Consider the following 13,724-nt stretch of genomic DNA (forward strand, 5'->3'; position numbering starts at 1 on the left):
GTCATAGATTCTAATGGAGCAGGAGCTGCTAAGTTCTCTGCAATTTCAAAAACATCTTGTCCACACACACAAAGTAATGTTGCAGCCTTTAAACCATCTTCCCTTACTTGGTTGACTCTGAAATAGGTTTCTGCTCTGGCCACATAAGTCTCCCATTTCTCAGGATGGCCCACATCAAACTCAGGCAGCCTTCCTATCTTTGCCATCATGCACTCTCTTCTGGAAGGGGTCTTTTAGCCAGCTTACCTCCAGTGATGCTTTACTGGCAGGCCAAGTGCTGTTTGACGCCGTCTTCCTCTCCAAGGATTCCTTTAGGTCCGTCTTACTCTGTTAAATTGTTGTAAGATGATCCCACCTTCGTCGCCAGTGTTAAATCCTTGGATTCAATGACTAGTATAACAGGCATTGTGTGAACCAAATGTCTTCTTTAATGGCACTTAGAGTCATACAGGGAAAACGGAGACTCACAGGCCTCCTGCTTCTTCCTCTGCTTCAACCAACAACAACGAACAAGAACAGTCTGGGTAAAGTTGCTACTGCTCGCGCGCGCTTCCTTGCGCATGCGTGCAGGCTGTCGCCAGTTTGTCTGGCCCCCGGGCAGCTTCTGCAGCCCGTTGCCATGGCAACTGCCCGGGCTTGCTTGCTGCAAGTCCCGGGACACAACACTTAGTGTCCTTTAAAAAGCACCAACTATGGTTGCAAGTAAGAAAGCTATTCTTGTCATTTCCCATGTGCTCATTCACATGGGAGACCACTATTTAATTTCATTGTGAGTTACACAATAACAATAAAGATATTCTATTCTATTCTATCCTGCAGTCTTGCACTCCCCTCATGGGAAGCTGCTGTCCAGAGCACATGTAGGCAATCTGCCATTCTCACCTTATCTGGAGAGATTCCAAAGAATTGGTCTACTCACAGGTTCCTTGGTCTTTGCTGCAGTCATCAGCTCCACTTTCATAGAGATCTCTTCAGTCCACCATTCCTCCAAATTTTTAAAAGCGAGAAGGGGACCCGAGAGCAAAACATTTAAGAAATACTGCTCTAATGCAGTACAAGGTTGCATACTTCCCTTTCTTCCCAGTAAACATACATGAATACCAGACTTTGAGAGAGTGAACTATAGTTGCTGCTCATCTTTAGTGTAAAAGCAAAAATAATTCTTGTGGCTGGAAAAGCTATTCACAGTGGCAATGATTTTAATGATACTGGTATTTGAACATTGCCCCAGTAAGTATCCTTATGTTGATAAGCATAATCAATGGAAGAATGGCTTTGCACACATGATTGTAACTACTGTGGGGACAAGTGAAATAGCTAGAATGTGTGAGTTTTGCTTTCAATCATCCACTCCACCTCCCAACAATGATAAGAAATGGGATATAATCATTGAGAACTATAGCCTTTTTTCAAAGTGGTCTCTTATATAAACACTAAGATGAAATGGAATAGAGCTGATGTTTTGCCTGCTGAAATCACGGTCCTATTTTCAGTAGAGATATTTCTTGTTAAAAGGATCTTAAACTTTAGTTGTGAAGAATGGTACCTCTGCCTCAAATTTTGGATAGAATTCTATTTCAATTGTATTAAGCTCTGAATCATGTATAATGAATTCTACTTTCTTCGTTTTAAGGAAATATCCTCTGTGCTAGACATTTTTTATAAGAATACTATATCATGTATATGTGTATTTGTGTGTGTGCTTATATGTCTATGTAATAATTATGCACATGTTCTCAGTTTCAATTGCTGAGTGCCCAATATTACACACATTACAGGTAGTCCTTGACTTACAACAGTTTGTTTAATGACTGTTCGAAGTTATAATGTCACTGGAAAAAATGACTTATGATTGTTTTTCACACTTACAACCATTGCAGCATCCCCATCATCATATGATCAAAATTCAGACCCTTGGCAACTGACTCATGACAATTGCAGTGTCCCGGGGTCATGTGATCCCCTTTTGCAAACTTCTGACAGGCAAAATCAATGGGGAAGACAGATTCTCTTAACAACCGTGTTATTACCTTAACAACTGCAGTGATTCACTTAACATCTGTGTCAAGAAAGGTCATAAAATGGGGCAAAACTCACTTAGTTGTCTCACTTAGGAATATAAATTTTGGGCTCAATTGTGATCATAAGTTGAGGACTACCTATATCACCTTTGTTAAGCACGCACATATAACGTATATGTACAGCTTATTATAGCCACAGCTTGTTCTTTGTTCATTTCAGCTGCCAAGTGCCCATTTCTACACAGGCCAGCAAATGGCCATTTAAAGTGTCTTCATCCTCATAGTCATTTTGCATATGGCTCCACTTGCAACTTTTCCTGCAATGCCGGTTTTCAGCTGGTTGGGCTGGCAACACTTGATTGCACAGCATTAGGAAACTGGACTCAAGAAATGCCTTTCTGTAAAGGTCAGTATTAAGTACACTTTCTGAGTAAGGATACAGAAACTTTCTGATGCCACCTGAGAAATGAAGTGTCAGATGCAATGCTTGGCACATCTGTAGAGAAAAACTAAAGTGAATCTGATCATGCAGCCTACACTGTGAAGATAAGGGAGGCAACGTAGGCTCACTTCTCCTTATTGCATGGTCAAGTTATCATCCAGCAACCTTGTTTAGGGTAACCAACTCCTGCCTGAGTATTTTGACCAATTGGCATAGTAGCTCAACAGTTGCTGATATTCATCAAAATCTTTTCTCATGGGCAGAATTTTTTTGCCATATTGCCATATTATCTGGGATTCCTTTTGATTCTTTACCTTCAAAGAAGTGGATAGGGTATTTTCTAGATTGTCCTTCAAACATGTCATGTGAACCTCTGTTCATCCTGACTGTGTAAGGAATAAGTAGAAAGATGATCACTTGAATATGTTACTTTGCTAATTCCTCCCTAAGTGAGGGGGAGCTTCCTGGAGCCCTGAAGAAGGCTATAAAGTGCTGTCTTTTGAAAAGGCCACATCTATTTCCTGTGATCCTAGAAAGCCCTCCTTTTTGGAAAAGATTGTTGAATCAGCAGTGACGGTTCAAGTACATAGCACCCTAGAAGAAGCAGATTATCTGTATTCTTTTCAATCAAAGTTCAGACCCAGATAGAAGACAAATATGACTTTTGTCACTCTTCCAGATGATCTCATTGGAGGTAGTGTTCCTCGCCTAGTCCTTTTAGGGTTCTTTATGGCTTTTTATTTGATCTGTCATAATATTTTGCTTGCAGTGGTTGGGGACAGGAATGCTATTTTGCAATAATTCCTCTTCTTCCTCAATGGAGATTCTAATCTGTTACTTTGGGAAATGAAGGGGTGGCCCTGGATTTATGGGGTACCAGAGATGTCAGATTTCATTCCCGTTTCTTAATATCTGCATGAAACTACTGGAGGAGTCATCCAATAGTTGGGTGCAGTATCATTACTATCAGCTGATGATACCCAATTATACATTGCTACCCCAGACTATAGGAGAGATGCTGTTGATGTTTTATCCTGGTGTCTAGAGACTGCAAAGGTCTGGATGGGAGTAAATGGGCTAAAGTTGAATGGACAGAGTTGTTATTTGTGCATTGGTTCACTACCAATCCCAACGGTGCCTCTGGATGAGCAAGTGCCACCTGTGAAATTATAGATTCTCCATTTCAGAATTCTTCTCGACTTATGGGCAGGTGCATGAAGAGGAGATGGAAACTATGTCTAGAAGGATTTTGCTTAGCTGAACTGGAGCAACAACCTTACATGCTATAGGAGGATTTAGCTGCAGTAACTTATGTCCTCATCACCACCCATATAGACTACTTGGGGCTGTCTTTAAAGACCACTTATAAATTATATCTGATCCTGAATGCAGCAGCCCATTTGTTAATAGTCTCCAAATGCTGGGAGCATTTAACATTGATACTACAGGCCTTGCTGTTATTATTGATTCAATTTGAAGTATAACTGAATTGTTGGTTTTAATCAATTAAACCTTTAAAGACTTGGCATCAGTCCCTTTCAATAAATAATACACTTCAGTGTTTATTTCAACCAGAGTAGTCAGCCTAGCCTGTCTTCATTATGTCTACTAAATCATATTTGCTCTTCAATACTTGTTCTATTTCCATGCTAGAAGCATTAATGTGTAGACAATGAAGTCCATGGAGTTTATGTGCCAATATTCTTTCCCATTTTCAATGAATGCTTTGGATGGAAAGGAGGAGGTCCCATTTCAACAGCATTCCACTTCTTATAGTCTGCATGTCTTAGTCGCTTTAAAACTGGTGTTGGCTAGTGACTGAATACATTGCTATTTATCCAGGTGAGAGAGAGATGAAATAATTCATTTAACAGAAGACAAAAAAAGATGATAGAGTTTACCACCAGACTGGGAAGCATTACATAGCTTTGTGAGCCTTCAAGCACTGCAAGGGGCTTACTTTCAGAAGAGGTGATAAAACTTCAATAATTAGTCTAAATGTGCCTGTTTCCTTCTAATCAACTTGCAAATTAATAGAAATAATTAAAATACAATAAATCTGCAATGCTGCATCTTTAAAAGAAAACTGACTCTATAAAAGTGTAATTCTGAAATCACTTATTGTTGATGAAAGACAGGAGCAGAAAGCAGCATAACTGCCTTTTTACAGTATGGAACTAGTTGATTACCTGTGAGAACATACTTGATTCATCCAAGATACTTTTAAAATTTGTGCTTGTACCTGTTTTAGCTGTCCAATGCCCGCCACTGAAAAACCCAGAGAATGGCAAAGAAAATTGCTCTAATCCTTATGGACATTTTGCATATTACTCCAGCTGCATGTTCTCCTGCAACTCTGGGTTTGAATTAGCTGGATCTGAGAAGCTGAATTGCACAGATCAGGGAAATTGGACTGGAGATACACCCATCTGTGAAGGTAGGCTTTAGGAAACAATGTGGGTTGAAGGCTAGAAATTCTCCATCTCTATAATGGTGGTTCATCTCCAAATTGAATGTAGCCTTATTTTTAAAGGTGGTAAAGTCATAGGAGCTTCAGAAGGTGAAAAATATAATTTGTTGAAAATTGCAAAAAAATGAAAGAAGTGTTTAATTTTCAGTAAGTCAATTTTCCCGATTTCTATGTATCCTATAATGCCCCTGGCCTTATTTTTGTAGTCTTTGACAGATATAAATCTACATAACATAGTTTACACTTACCGCTCACTGTCTGTTTGAACAGGCTTCTTGGTTTATAATTCCAAACAAGCAGCAGAGACAACAAATTTGATACCTTTCCACACCTTAGCAACAGAAACGCTTTCTGTATGTTTAGTTTATTACAAGCATATACAACATTTTTTAAAAAATTATTGGATTTAGAAACCACCCACCTCCCAGTGACTCTGGGTGCCTGACATAATAAAAATCAGAATATAATAATATGAAGTAATACACCGAAGTACATATGCAAATGCTCTATGCAGAACACCACATTTATTTTTCATTGATTGTTCGTTTTTTCCCTCCATTTTCCCTCTCTCCCATAAAGAAACAATCCTAGTGAATAAGCTACAGATATAATAGAGGCTCAAGCATTTAGCACCAAAGAAGCAGTGCTCTCCCACAATCAAATTAAATAATAAATGATAGGTAGAATATGAACTTTCTGCAGAAATGATGCAAATAATTTAAAAATCTTAAAATACATAAGCAAGTTTCATATAAGCTTAGTGTTATTTTTTTGACCTAGCATCTAATATTCCCAGATGTTTCTAGTTTGTGAATTTAATGTGCAGTAGCTCATCAGTCACTAAAGGTCTTCTCCTTCATTAGCTCTTTCTGTTATCAACTGCTTAATATTTTCTTCCTCTTGCCTCTTTCTGCAACATTTGTAGATCTTTCCCCTAAAGGTTTCAATTTGTTTTTCGCCAGCTCTCAAGTGTCCTGAATTGCAGGCTCCAAAGAATGGACAGCTCAAATGTTCTCAATCTTATGGAAACTTCACATATAACTCTAGCTGCATCTTCTCCTGTGACATGGGTTTCAAAAAAATTGGATCCAAAAGGCTTAACTGTACGGCCACAGGAGAGTGGACAGGATTTGCACCGTTTTGTGAAGGTCAGAGAACTTACCACACTGAGTGCTATATACTGCTTGAAATGCAGGAGGGAAACATCTGCAAGCAAACAACTAAGCTCAGAGAGAACAAACAATTCCACAGTTCAATGCTGAGCTTCTCTTCTATTGGAGAAATTGTTTAATAAATGAACGTACATGAACAAAATATATTAAGATGGTTTCCTATTCCACTTCCTGTGACGTATGGGAGACTTTTCTGCTCCTTCTTGGTTTCTTGCCACATGGTTATAATGTGTGTAACTGAAGGCAAAAAAACAGGAGTCTGGTAGTACCTTTTCCAATTAACAAATATTATTAACAGCCATATGATTTTGTGAGCTCAAACTTACTTCAGCAGAAGCACAAAATGATCAGACAGATGTAGGATTTAAACTGGGCTAAGTTTGGGGTGGGTGAAAGGAAGATACATAATGCGTAAAACAGATTACAAGCAATATATCATAGTTGTACTGTATTAAAAACCTATGTTAACAACCCATTCTGAAAATATCTAAAACTTTTTGATGTATGTGAACACAACACTTTCTCATTCAATGGTTCCATAAAGTAGCAGACTTCAAAATGACTATTTTAGAAAAGCTTCGCTCAATTTAAATCCTGCATCAATCTAGCCACTCTGTGCATCTGATAAAATGAGCTGCACTTCACGAGAAAGGTGCTATTAAACTTCTGATTTTTTTTTTGCCACCACAGACCAACATGGTTCTCCTCCTATATTAATTGTGAAGGAGCATCGAACTTTATTCATCTTCACCTTGCAGTAAGACCATCTGCAAAAGCCCTCCTTCAGTAAGCTACAAACAACATTGTGACTTTTCTTCACATTGTGATCATTTGATCAGCCTTTCTCCAGCTCTAAAAGATCCTGTGATGTACTCTACCTTTCTTAATTTTAATTCCTGCCCCACAGCCATAAAGTGTCCCCCCCTTAAAGAGACGGAGAATATGAAAAAGAACTGCTCCCATCCCTGGGGCCACTTCAGCTACAGCTCCGCATGTCGCTTCTACTGCATGGAGGGCTTCATTCTCAATGGAACAAGTAGGACTCAGTGCCAACCTGGTGGCCGGTGGTCTGCTGAGATGCCCGTTTGTCAAGGTACCAGGATCTCTTTCTATGCAAACTGCAATTTGCATGAGAATCATCTGCTCCATTAAGCCAACACTGGGTCAGTGGTTGCTGACATTTCCTCAGTTATTCTGTTTTGGTGCCCACTTAATTTTTTTTAAGGATCACAGTACAGTAGTCAAATATACATTTTTCTTTTAATCTTACTAAAATAATTTCAAAAAATAGTTGCAAAACAATTCTGTAGTGGGTGGGATAGGACTTCTGCCAAAGGTGTATTAGTGCTGCCCTCTGCTGGTTTACTCTAATTGTTTTCAGAGAAAAAGTAATTTATATTTACTTTCACAACAGTCTCTATGTTTTACAGCTGCTGTTATTGTCTCCTTTCTTAGAAATATAATAAAGCATGTAGACAACATTTCAAAACGGAAGTCTTTAATTTATAAGAACTTAACATGTTTCTTTTGATATAGTGATCACAAGGAATAACTTAGAAAGCACTTACTAATCAATATATTTAAACCCATAGCATTATTTTGCTGTAATATTTATTTCTCTAAAATGACTCATAAAGATAAGATGAAGTTTTTTTTTTAAAAAAATATCTTTCCCACTCATCCACCCCCAATTTTTTCCATTTTCTCAGAAAGTTTAGCTTGGCGCATTTCTTCATAATGTTACTTCCAAGTATACAAAGAATGTGAGGCATTGTTCAGATTCTCAGGTCAAGGGTATTTAGATCTGAGGTAAACAGATGGAGATCTGTAGAGCTACAGAGCCAATATTAGAATATTGGAGTCTTACAAGAGAAGAATGTACTTTCTAGTTGACTTATTTTATTTCTAATATATTAAATTTCAGAAAATGCTGCCATTTACCTAAAGCAACTTTTGCTTTATACTGGTGGAATCACAGCATCCCTTATTGCTGTTATGATCTCTGGGGGTCTGATAGTTCTAGCAATTAAGCGTCTTGGCAAAAGAGGTAAGGAGATTTACATTATCCAATTGGGGATTATAAAATAGTGCAAAACTCACTTAACTACTGTCTTGCTTAGCAACAGAAAGTTTGGGCTCAATTGTAGTCTGTAGTTCAAAACCACATACTTGTAAGTTCACTACTAGCATTGTATTGACCTAAAAAAATCCAACACTGACATTAGAATAACCCTTTTAGTGAACCAAAACAATGTATTCATATGGCATGGTCAGCCAGAATTCTTCAGAATTTGTGTTTCCTGTAAACAAGCAGCATAATGTTGCTTAGAGAGTCATGGTGGCCCAATGGATAGAATGGAGTATGGCAGACTAACTGTCCATTGCCAGGAGTTTGATCCTGAATGGCTCAAGGTTGACTCCGCCTTCCATCCTTCCAAAGTTGGTAAAATGAAGACCCAAATTGTTGGGGGCAATATGCTGACTCTGTAAACTGCTTAGAGTGGGCTGTAAACTATAATGGAGTGGTATAGGAATCTAAGTGCTATTACTAGTAACTGACTCTCCAATCAATGGGAATGGCTAAGTTTAAATTAACCATGATGACTCTACCATGTTCAGTGTATTAATATGGGTCAATCCAAAAGTCTGTCTTTTTCCTCCCTAACACAGTTTGGCTAGTTAGCAGAGGAGCAACTGACATGATTAATCAAATGTTCTGTAAAATTTCCTTTCTGGAAAATTATTGTGTTACCTAGCAGAGAAGAATAATAAGACTTATTACAGAAATAACAAAGAAAGGTTCCCTGAACTTGAAGAAGAGAATATGTGATATAAATATTTACATCAGAATGACTGCTATTTTTAACTAATGCTTATATTAATAATTGTAATTGTAATATTGTAATCCATTGGATTAATCTATCTTTTTGTCTTTTTACATCATCCAATGGGAACTATGACTCCATTAGAGGAGAGAAAGAAGCTGTTAAGTCATACCAGGTACTGACTGCAATATGAAATTACATTAAATTTCTTAAATTAAGTTGCAAAACAATGCAAATTTCCACAAAGATTCAAAACTAATTCATTTATCATTGCATAAGATTTTATAGATTTTATTATACTTTGTTAAATTAGTAGACCAGCAAAATTCTGTGGACATAGTATACTTAGACTTCAACAAGGCTTTCGACAAAGTAGACCACAGCCTACATCTTGGTAAATTAGAAAAATATGGGATAGACGGCATCACCACCAGATGGATTTGTAACTGGCTAGCAAACCGTACTCAAAGAGTAGTCCTTAATGGTACTACATCTATATGGCGGGAAGTAAGAAGTGGGGCACCAGGAAGTTCCGTCTTAGGCCCAATACTCTTCAGTATCTTCATAAATGACTTAGATGAGGGAATAGAAGGGGAACCCATCAAATATGAAAATGACACTAAGCTGGCAGAAATAGCCAACATCCCAAAAGACAAGCTCAAGATCCAAAAAGATCTTGACAGACGTGAACAATGGGCCCTATTCAACAACATGAAATTTAATGTGGCGAAAAGCAAGGTTTTACACTTAGGCAGGAAAAACCAAAGGTACAAGTACAGATTAGGCGAGACCTGACTTAAAAACAGTAACTTTGAGAGGGACCGTGGAGTCCTAGTGGAAGATCACTTAAACATGAGCCAGCAGTGTGTGGCAACAGCCAAAAACACTAATACAATCTTTGGTTGCATAAACAGAGGCATAGAATCAAAATCATGTGAAGTATTAGTACCGCTTTATAAATCTTTAGTAGACCGCACCTGGAATATGCATTCAGTTTGGGTCACTACATTACAAAAAAGATGTTGAGACTTTGGGAAAAAGTGCAAAGAAGAACAACTAACATGATTAAGGGCCTGGAGACAAAAACGTATGAAGAGCCATTACAGGAATTGGGTATGGCCAGTCTAGCAAAAAAAAAGGTCTAGGAGCGACATGATAGCAGTATTCCAGTATTTGAGGGGCTGCCACAAAGAAGAGGGGGACCAACTTATTTTCCAAAGCACCAAAAGGCAAAACAAGAAACAATGGATGGAAAATAATCAAGGAGAGAAGCAACCTAGAATTAAGGAAAAACTTCCTAACAGTCAGGACAATTAATCGGTGGAATGGCTTGCCTTCAGAACTTGTGGGTGCTTCATCACTAGAGGTTTTTGAGAAAAGACTGGATAGCCACCTGTCTTAAATGGTATAGTGTCTCCTGCTTAAGCAGGGAGCTGGAGTAGAAGACCTCCAGCTTTATGCTGATTGATGGTTAAATATATGAAATACTAAGTCAATAAAATACCATGTCCATAAAATGAAAGATAGGGGATAGAGTGGGACTTTCCCCCCCAAAACATGTAAAGATGAACAAATACCAGTATATACAAAAAGTAGATATTTCATTTGTGAATTGAACAATTTAAGGTACCCAGACTCATAGCATGAATCTGTATAGAAATACATACCTTAGGACAAATAGAACTTGCTGCTTACTATATTTGCTTATGACTGAAAGGCTTCTCCCAACACTTTGCAAATTGGCTTTTAATTTATGTACCATCATAGTAAAGAAACGGGGGATTTGGAAACATCCTGGAGCAACTGGGGGTACCTGTGGGAATAGATGAGTGAGAGATGGATAATTTGTCTTGCTGTGTGAGTGGGTGTCTCATGTGTAACAGGTGTCCCCAACCTTTTTGGTTCTGTGGACTGGCGGCAGCAGTGACGGCTTCAGTCATAGGGGGAATGGTTTTCTGCACACAACTTAAATCCTATGCATGCACAAACGAAGCTTCACAAATTTACTCACCACTCCGATAGCCCGGTTCCCAATGGGCCGTGGCCTAGTAGTGGGCCACAACCCAGGGTTGGGGAACCCTGCTTTAGCTGGCCAGGTTGCTGTGCAAATTAAAGCAAACAGCATAACATCTATTTACAAGCTAAGCCAACAGCCAATGCTATGGATGACCTGATTTGTAAGAATTGCACTTGAACTGTTTTGCGTCAAACTACTAACTTTTCAGTGGATTTTGATTACATAAATGTTAAATGATATCAACGTGTTAGCTTTTAAGGTGTCAAAAGACTCATTCTTATTTTGGTCTAAATTGTTGTTCCTGGAAGCTCAGTATAAAAGATGTTGCACTACTGAGAATAGAAGCAAATTACAGGATGAGGTTTTTTTCCTCACTCCACATTTCAAAAAATTATGTAGCAATTTCAAGCACTAGGAACATCAAATATTAAATTAATTCTGAGATTTTCAAAACTCTAATTGTAAAGTGTGCCTTGAGGCATTCAGCTCTATTTTCCTAAGAGATGTGAATTATACAATGATAACTATTTATCTGTTGCTTTTTAGTGATTTGGGGGTACCTGGTACATATTCCAATTCAGCATTTGACTCCATCTCCTAAGGTAAGATCAAAGATGCTTCATTTTGTCATGTCAATTTCTAAGGCCTTTATTGTCCCCTTGGATGGGGAGCAGCAGGAGTGGGTTCAAGGCTGACTCCTGTCCCAACCTTCCTCTGGCAACCAGATAAATTATTTGACTATGAGCCTGATTCTGGGCAAGATAGTCCATAGCTGTGAGCTTGCAAACAATGCGGTGAGGAAGTTGAGCCACAGGCAAAATGTCTAAGTTAGGTAATAGATGAGAAACAATGAGGTAAACTGATCTGAATCACCTAGAAGAGTTCATAAACATGAGAGAAGTTGACGCAAATACATGATATGTTGGTCTGAGATCAAAGCAGTCAGAAATTCAAGAACTCAGAAATCCAAGAGTAGTAAGTTGCTGGTCAAGGGAAATGAGTTTGTTACTACAAAGTTTGAATCTGTTCTTTAATCGAGTGTCAACTCCCTCTGCCCTTCCTTTAGCCTAATGTCTTATCCTTTCTAAAGGCTTCAGGGTTGTTGGATTATTCTAGGATCTGAGACTTGGTCAGGGTCTGTAAATGACTCTCGGCTATCAAAATTCTTAGTTGTGCAGGTTTCTATTCAACAGCATTAACCTCTATTGACCAAGAGCTTTCCCACAATAAAGAAGCAATCCACTGGCTTTACAGTATATCTTTTCCCACTGCATCTGAAAAATCCATAACTTACCTGCAACCACCAAGACACTCTCCATGGATCAGCTGTTTCAAAGATTAATATTAGCTTTTAAAATGGGATCTATCTACAGTGTCTGTCTGTCTGTCTGTCTGTCTGTCTGTGTCTGTCTGTCTGTCTGTCTGTCTGTCTGTCTGTCTGTCTGTCTGTCTGTCTGTCTGTCTATCTATCTATCTATCTATCTATCTATCTATCTATCTATCTATCTATCTATCTATCTTCTATAGCTGCCTATCTCTGCAAATGATATTTTGCATTGTTTCAATTGCTAATTGTCTTGAATGCCCAATATATGGAAATATGTTATATGAACTGAAATAATAATATAAATTATCCCATGGTAAAACAAATTACTGATTTAATTTATCACAAACTACACAAAGTATATTTTTTATAAAAAGAAAATGCACCTATCTCCATAAACAAACTTATCTCAACACCCTGACAATTTCTGTCTATGGAGATTCTGTCATCCAGGTCATGATTGTCCTAAAGGCGCTTGAGGGTACTGATAAGCCACCAAATGGCCTCAACGACTCTCAGAGAGAGTGCTAATGACCAGATGAATGCAAAGAATATAAATCTGTCTCTTCTCCACCATTCGGTCAGAACTGAAGAAATTTCTTGGATGAGAAGGAAAACGTCTTCAAGGAAAAACAAAAAAAAATCCAGTTGCCTTTTGAAAAAGCACCTTTGGGCCTGACAACTTCTGTGTTCCCAATGATTTTTTTCATAAACAATTATTTCAGCATTAAATCCATCAATTTAATTATTTCTTCTAGCACTACACAAATTAGTTTTAATTATAGCATTTTCTGTTGTGGCTTTACTCAAACCGGTGCTGCCAAATGAGTTGGATTTCATCTTCCATAAATCTCAGCCACCATAACCCAAACTTATAATTCCAGAAAGCATGAGTGTAAGTTGAAATTCAACCAACCTAGAATGTGCCATATAAGGATCATTTTCACATTAATAAATAAACAAGTTATATTTTCCTTTATATCCACAGAACTCAACTGGAGCATGCTATGAAGAAAAATGCAGATACAATGGGATATCCATGCACCTCAGTTCAGTTCTACTAATATTATTGATTAGGATTTGGGGTCACAGAAAGTCAGACAATAAATTAATGTATGAAACATGTAGTTTTAAAAGATACTTTGCATGGAGCTTCCATTCACCATCCAGCTACAGCACATAAAGAATCTCAAAACTTCCCAAAACTCATTTATCTACTGGCCAAGATGTTCTGAAATGACCTATGTTCTTCTTGTGTTGTTGAACTTCTAACTACTCATAACATTGCAAACCATTATTGCTAAAAAGATGCTGTAGATATGCCAAAAAGTCTTTTTTGGAAATTGTGACTGGTTTTCCAAGATACAATAATTTCAACATTGACTTTAAAAATTGTTTCTATTTTCTTGTATCAAGATAGAGATGTAAAGACTTAATAAATCTTGCTTCTTTC

General features: G+C 37.9%; 1 protein-coding gene across 1 annotated transcript in view; it reads left to right on the forward strand.

Annotated features, from left to right (window-relative positions):
- Positions 1 to 13,724, forward strand: part of SELP (selectin P) — a 44,179-nt gene extending 30,455 nt beyond the window's left edge. The window contains exons 12-19 of the mRNA XM_029287315.1: positions 2,242 to 2,427; positions 4,715 to 4,900; positions 5,896 to 6,081; positions 7,013 to 7,198; positions 8,030 to 8,152; positions 9,075 to 9,105; positions 11,494 to 11,549; positions 13,260 to 13,724. Coding sequence (XP_029143148.1) covers positions 2,242 to 2,427; positions 4,715 to 4,900; positions 5,896 to 6,081; positions 7,013 to 7,198; positions 8,030 to 8,152; positions 9,075 to 9,105; positions 11,494 to 11,548 — 953 coding nt within the window. The 3' untranslated portion in view covers position 11,549; positions 13,260 to 13,724. The remainder of the gene's footprint in view (positions 1 to 2,241; positions 2,428 to 4,714; positions 4,901 to 5,895; positions 6,082 to 7,012; positions 7,199 to 8,029; positions 8,153 to 9,074; positions 9,106 to 11,493; positions 11,550 to 13,259) is intronic.

The sequence above is a fragment of the Protobothrops mucrosquamatus genome, unplaced genomic scaffold, assembly GCF_001527695.2.
Source record: "Protobothrops mucrosquamatus isolate PMUCROS unplaced genomic scaffold, P.Mucros_1.0 scaffold_294, whole genome shotgun sequence".
Classification (NCBI taxonomy): Eukaryota; Metazoa; Chordata; class Lepidosauria; order Squamata; family Viperidae; genus Protobothrops; species Protobothrops mucrosquamatus.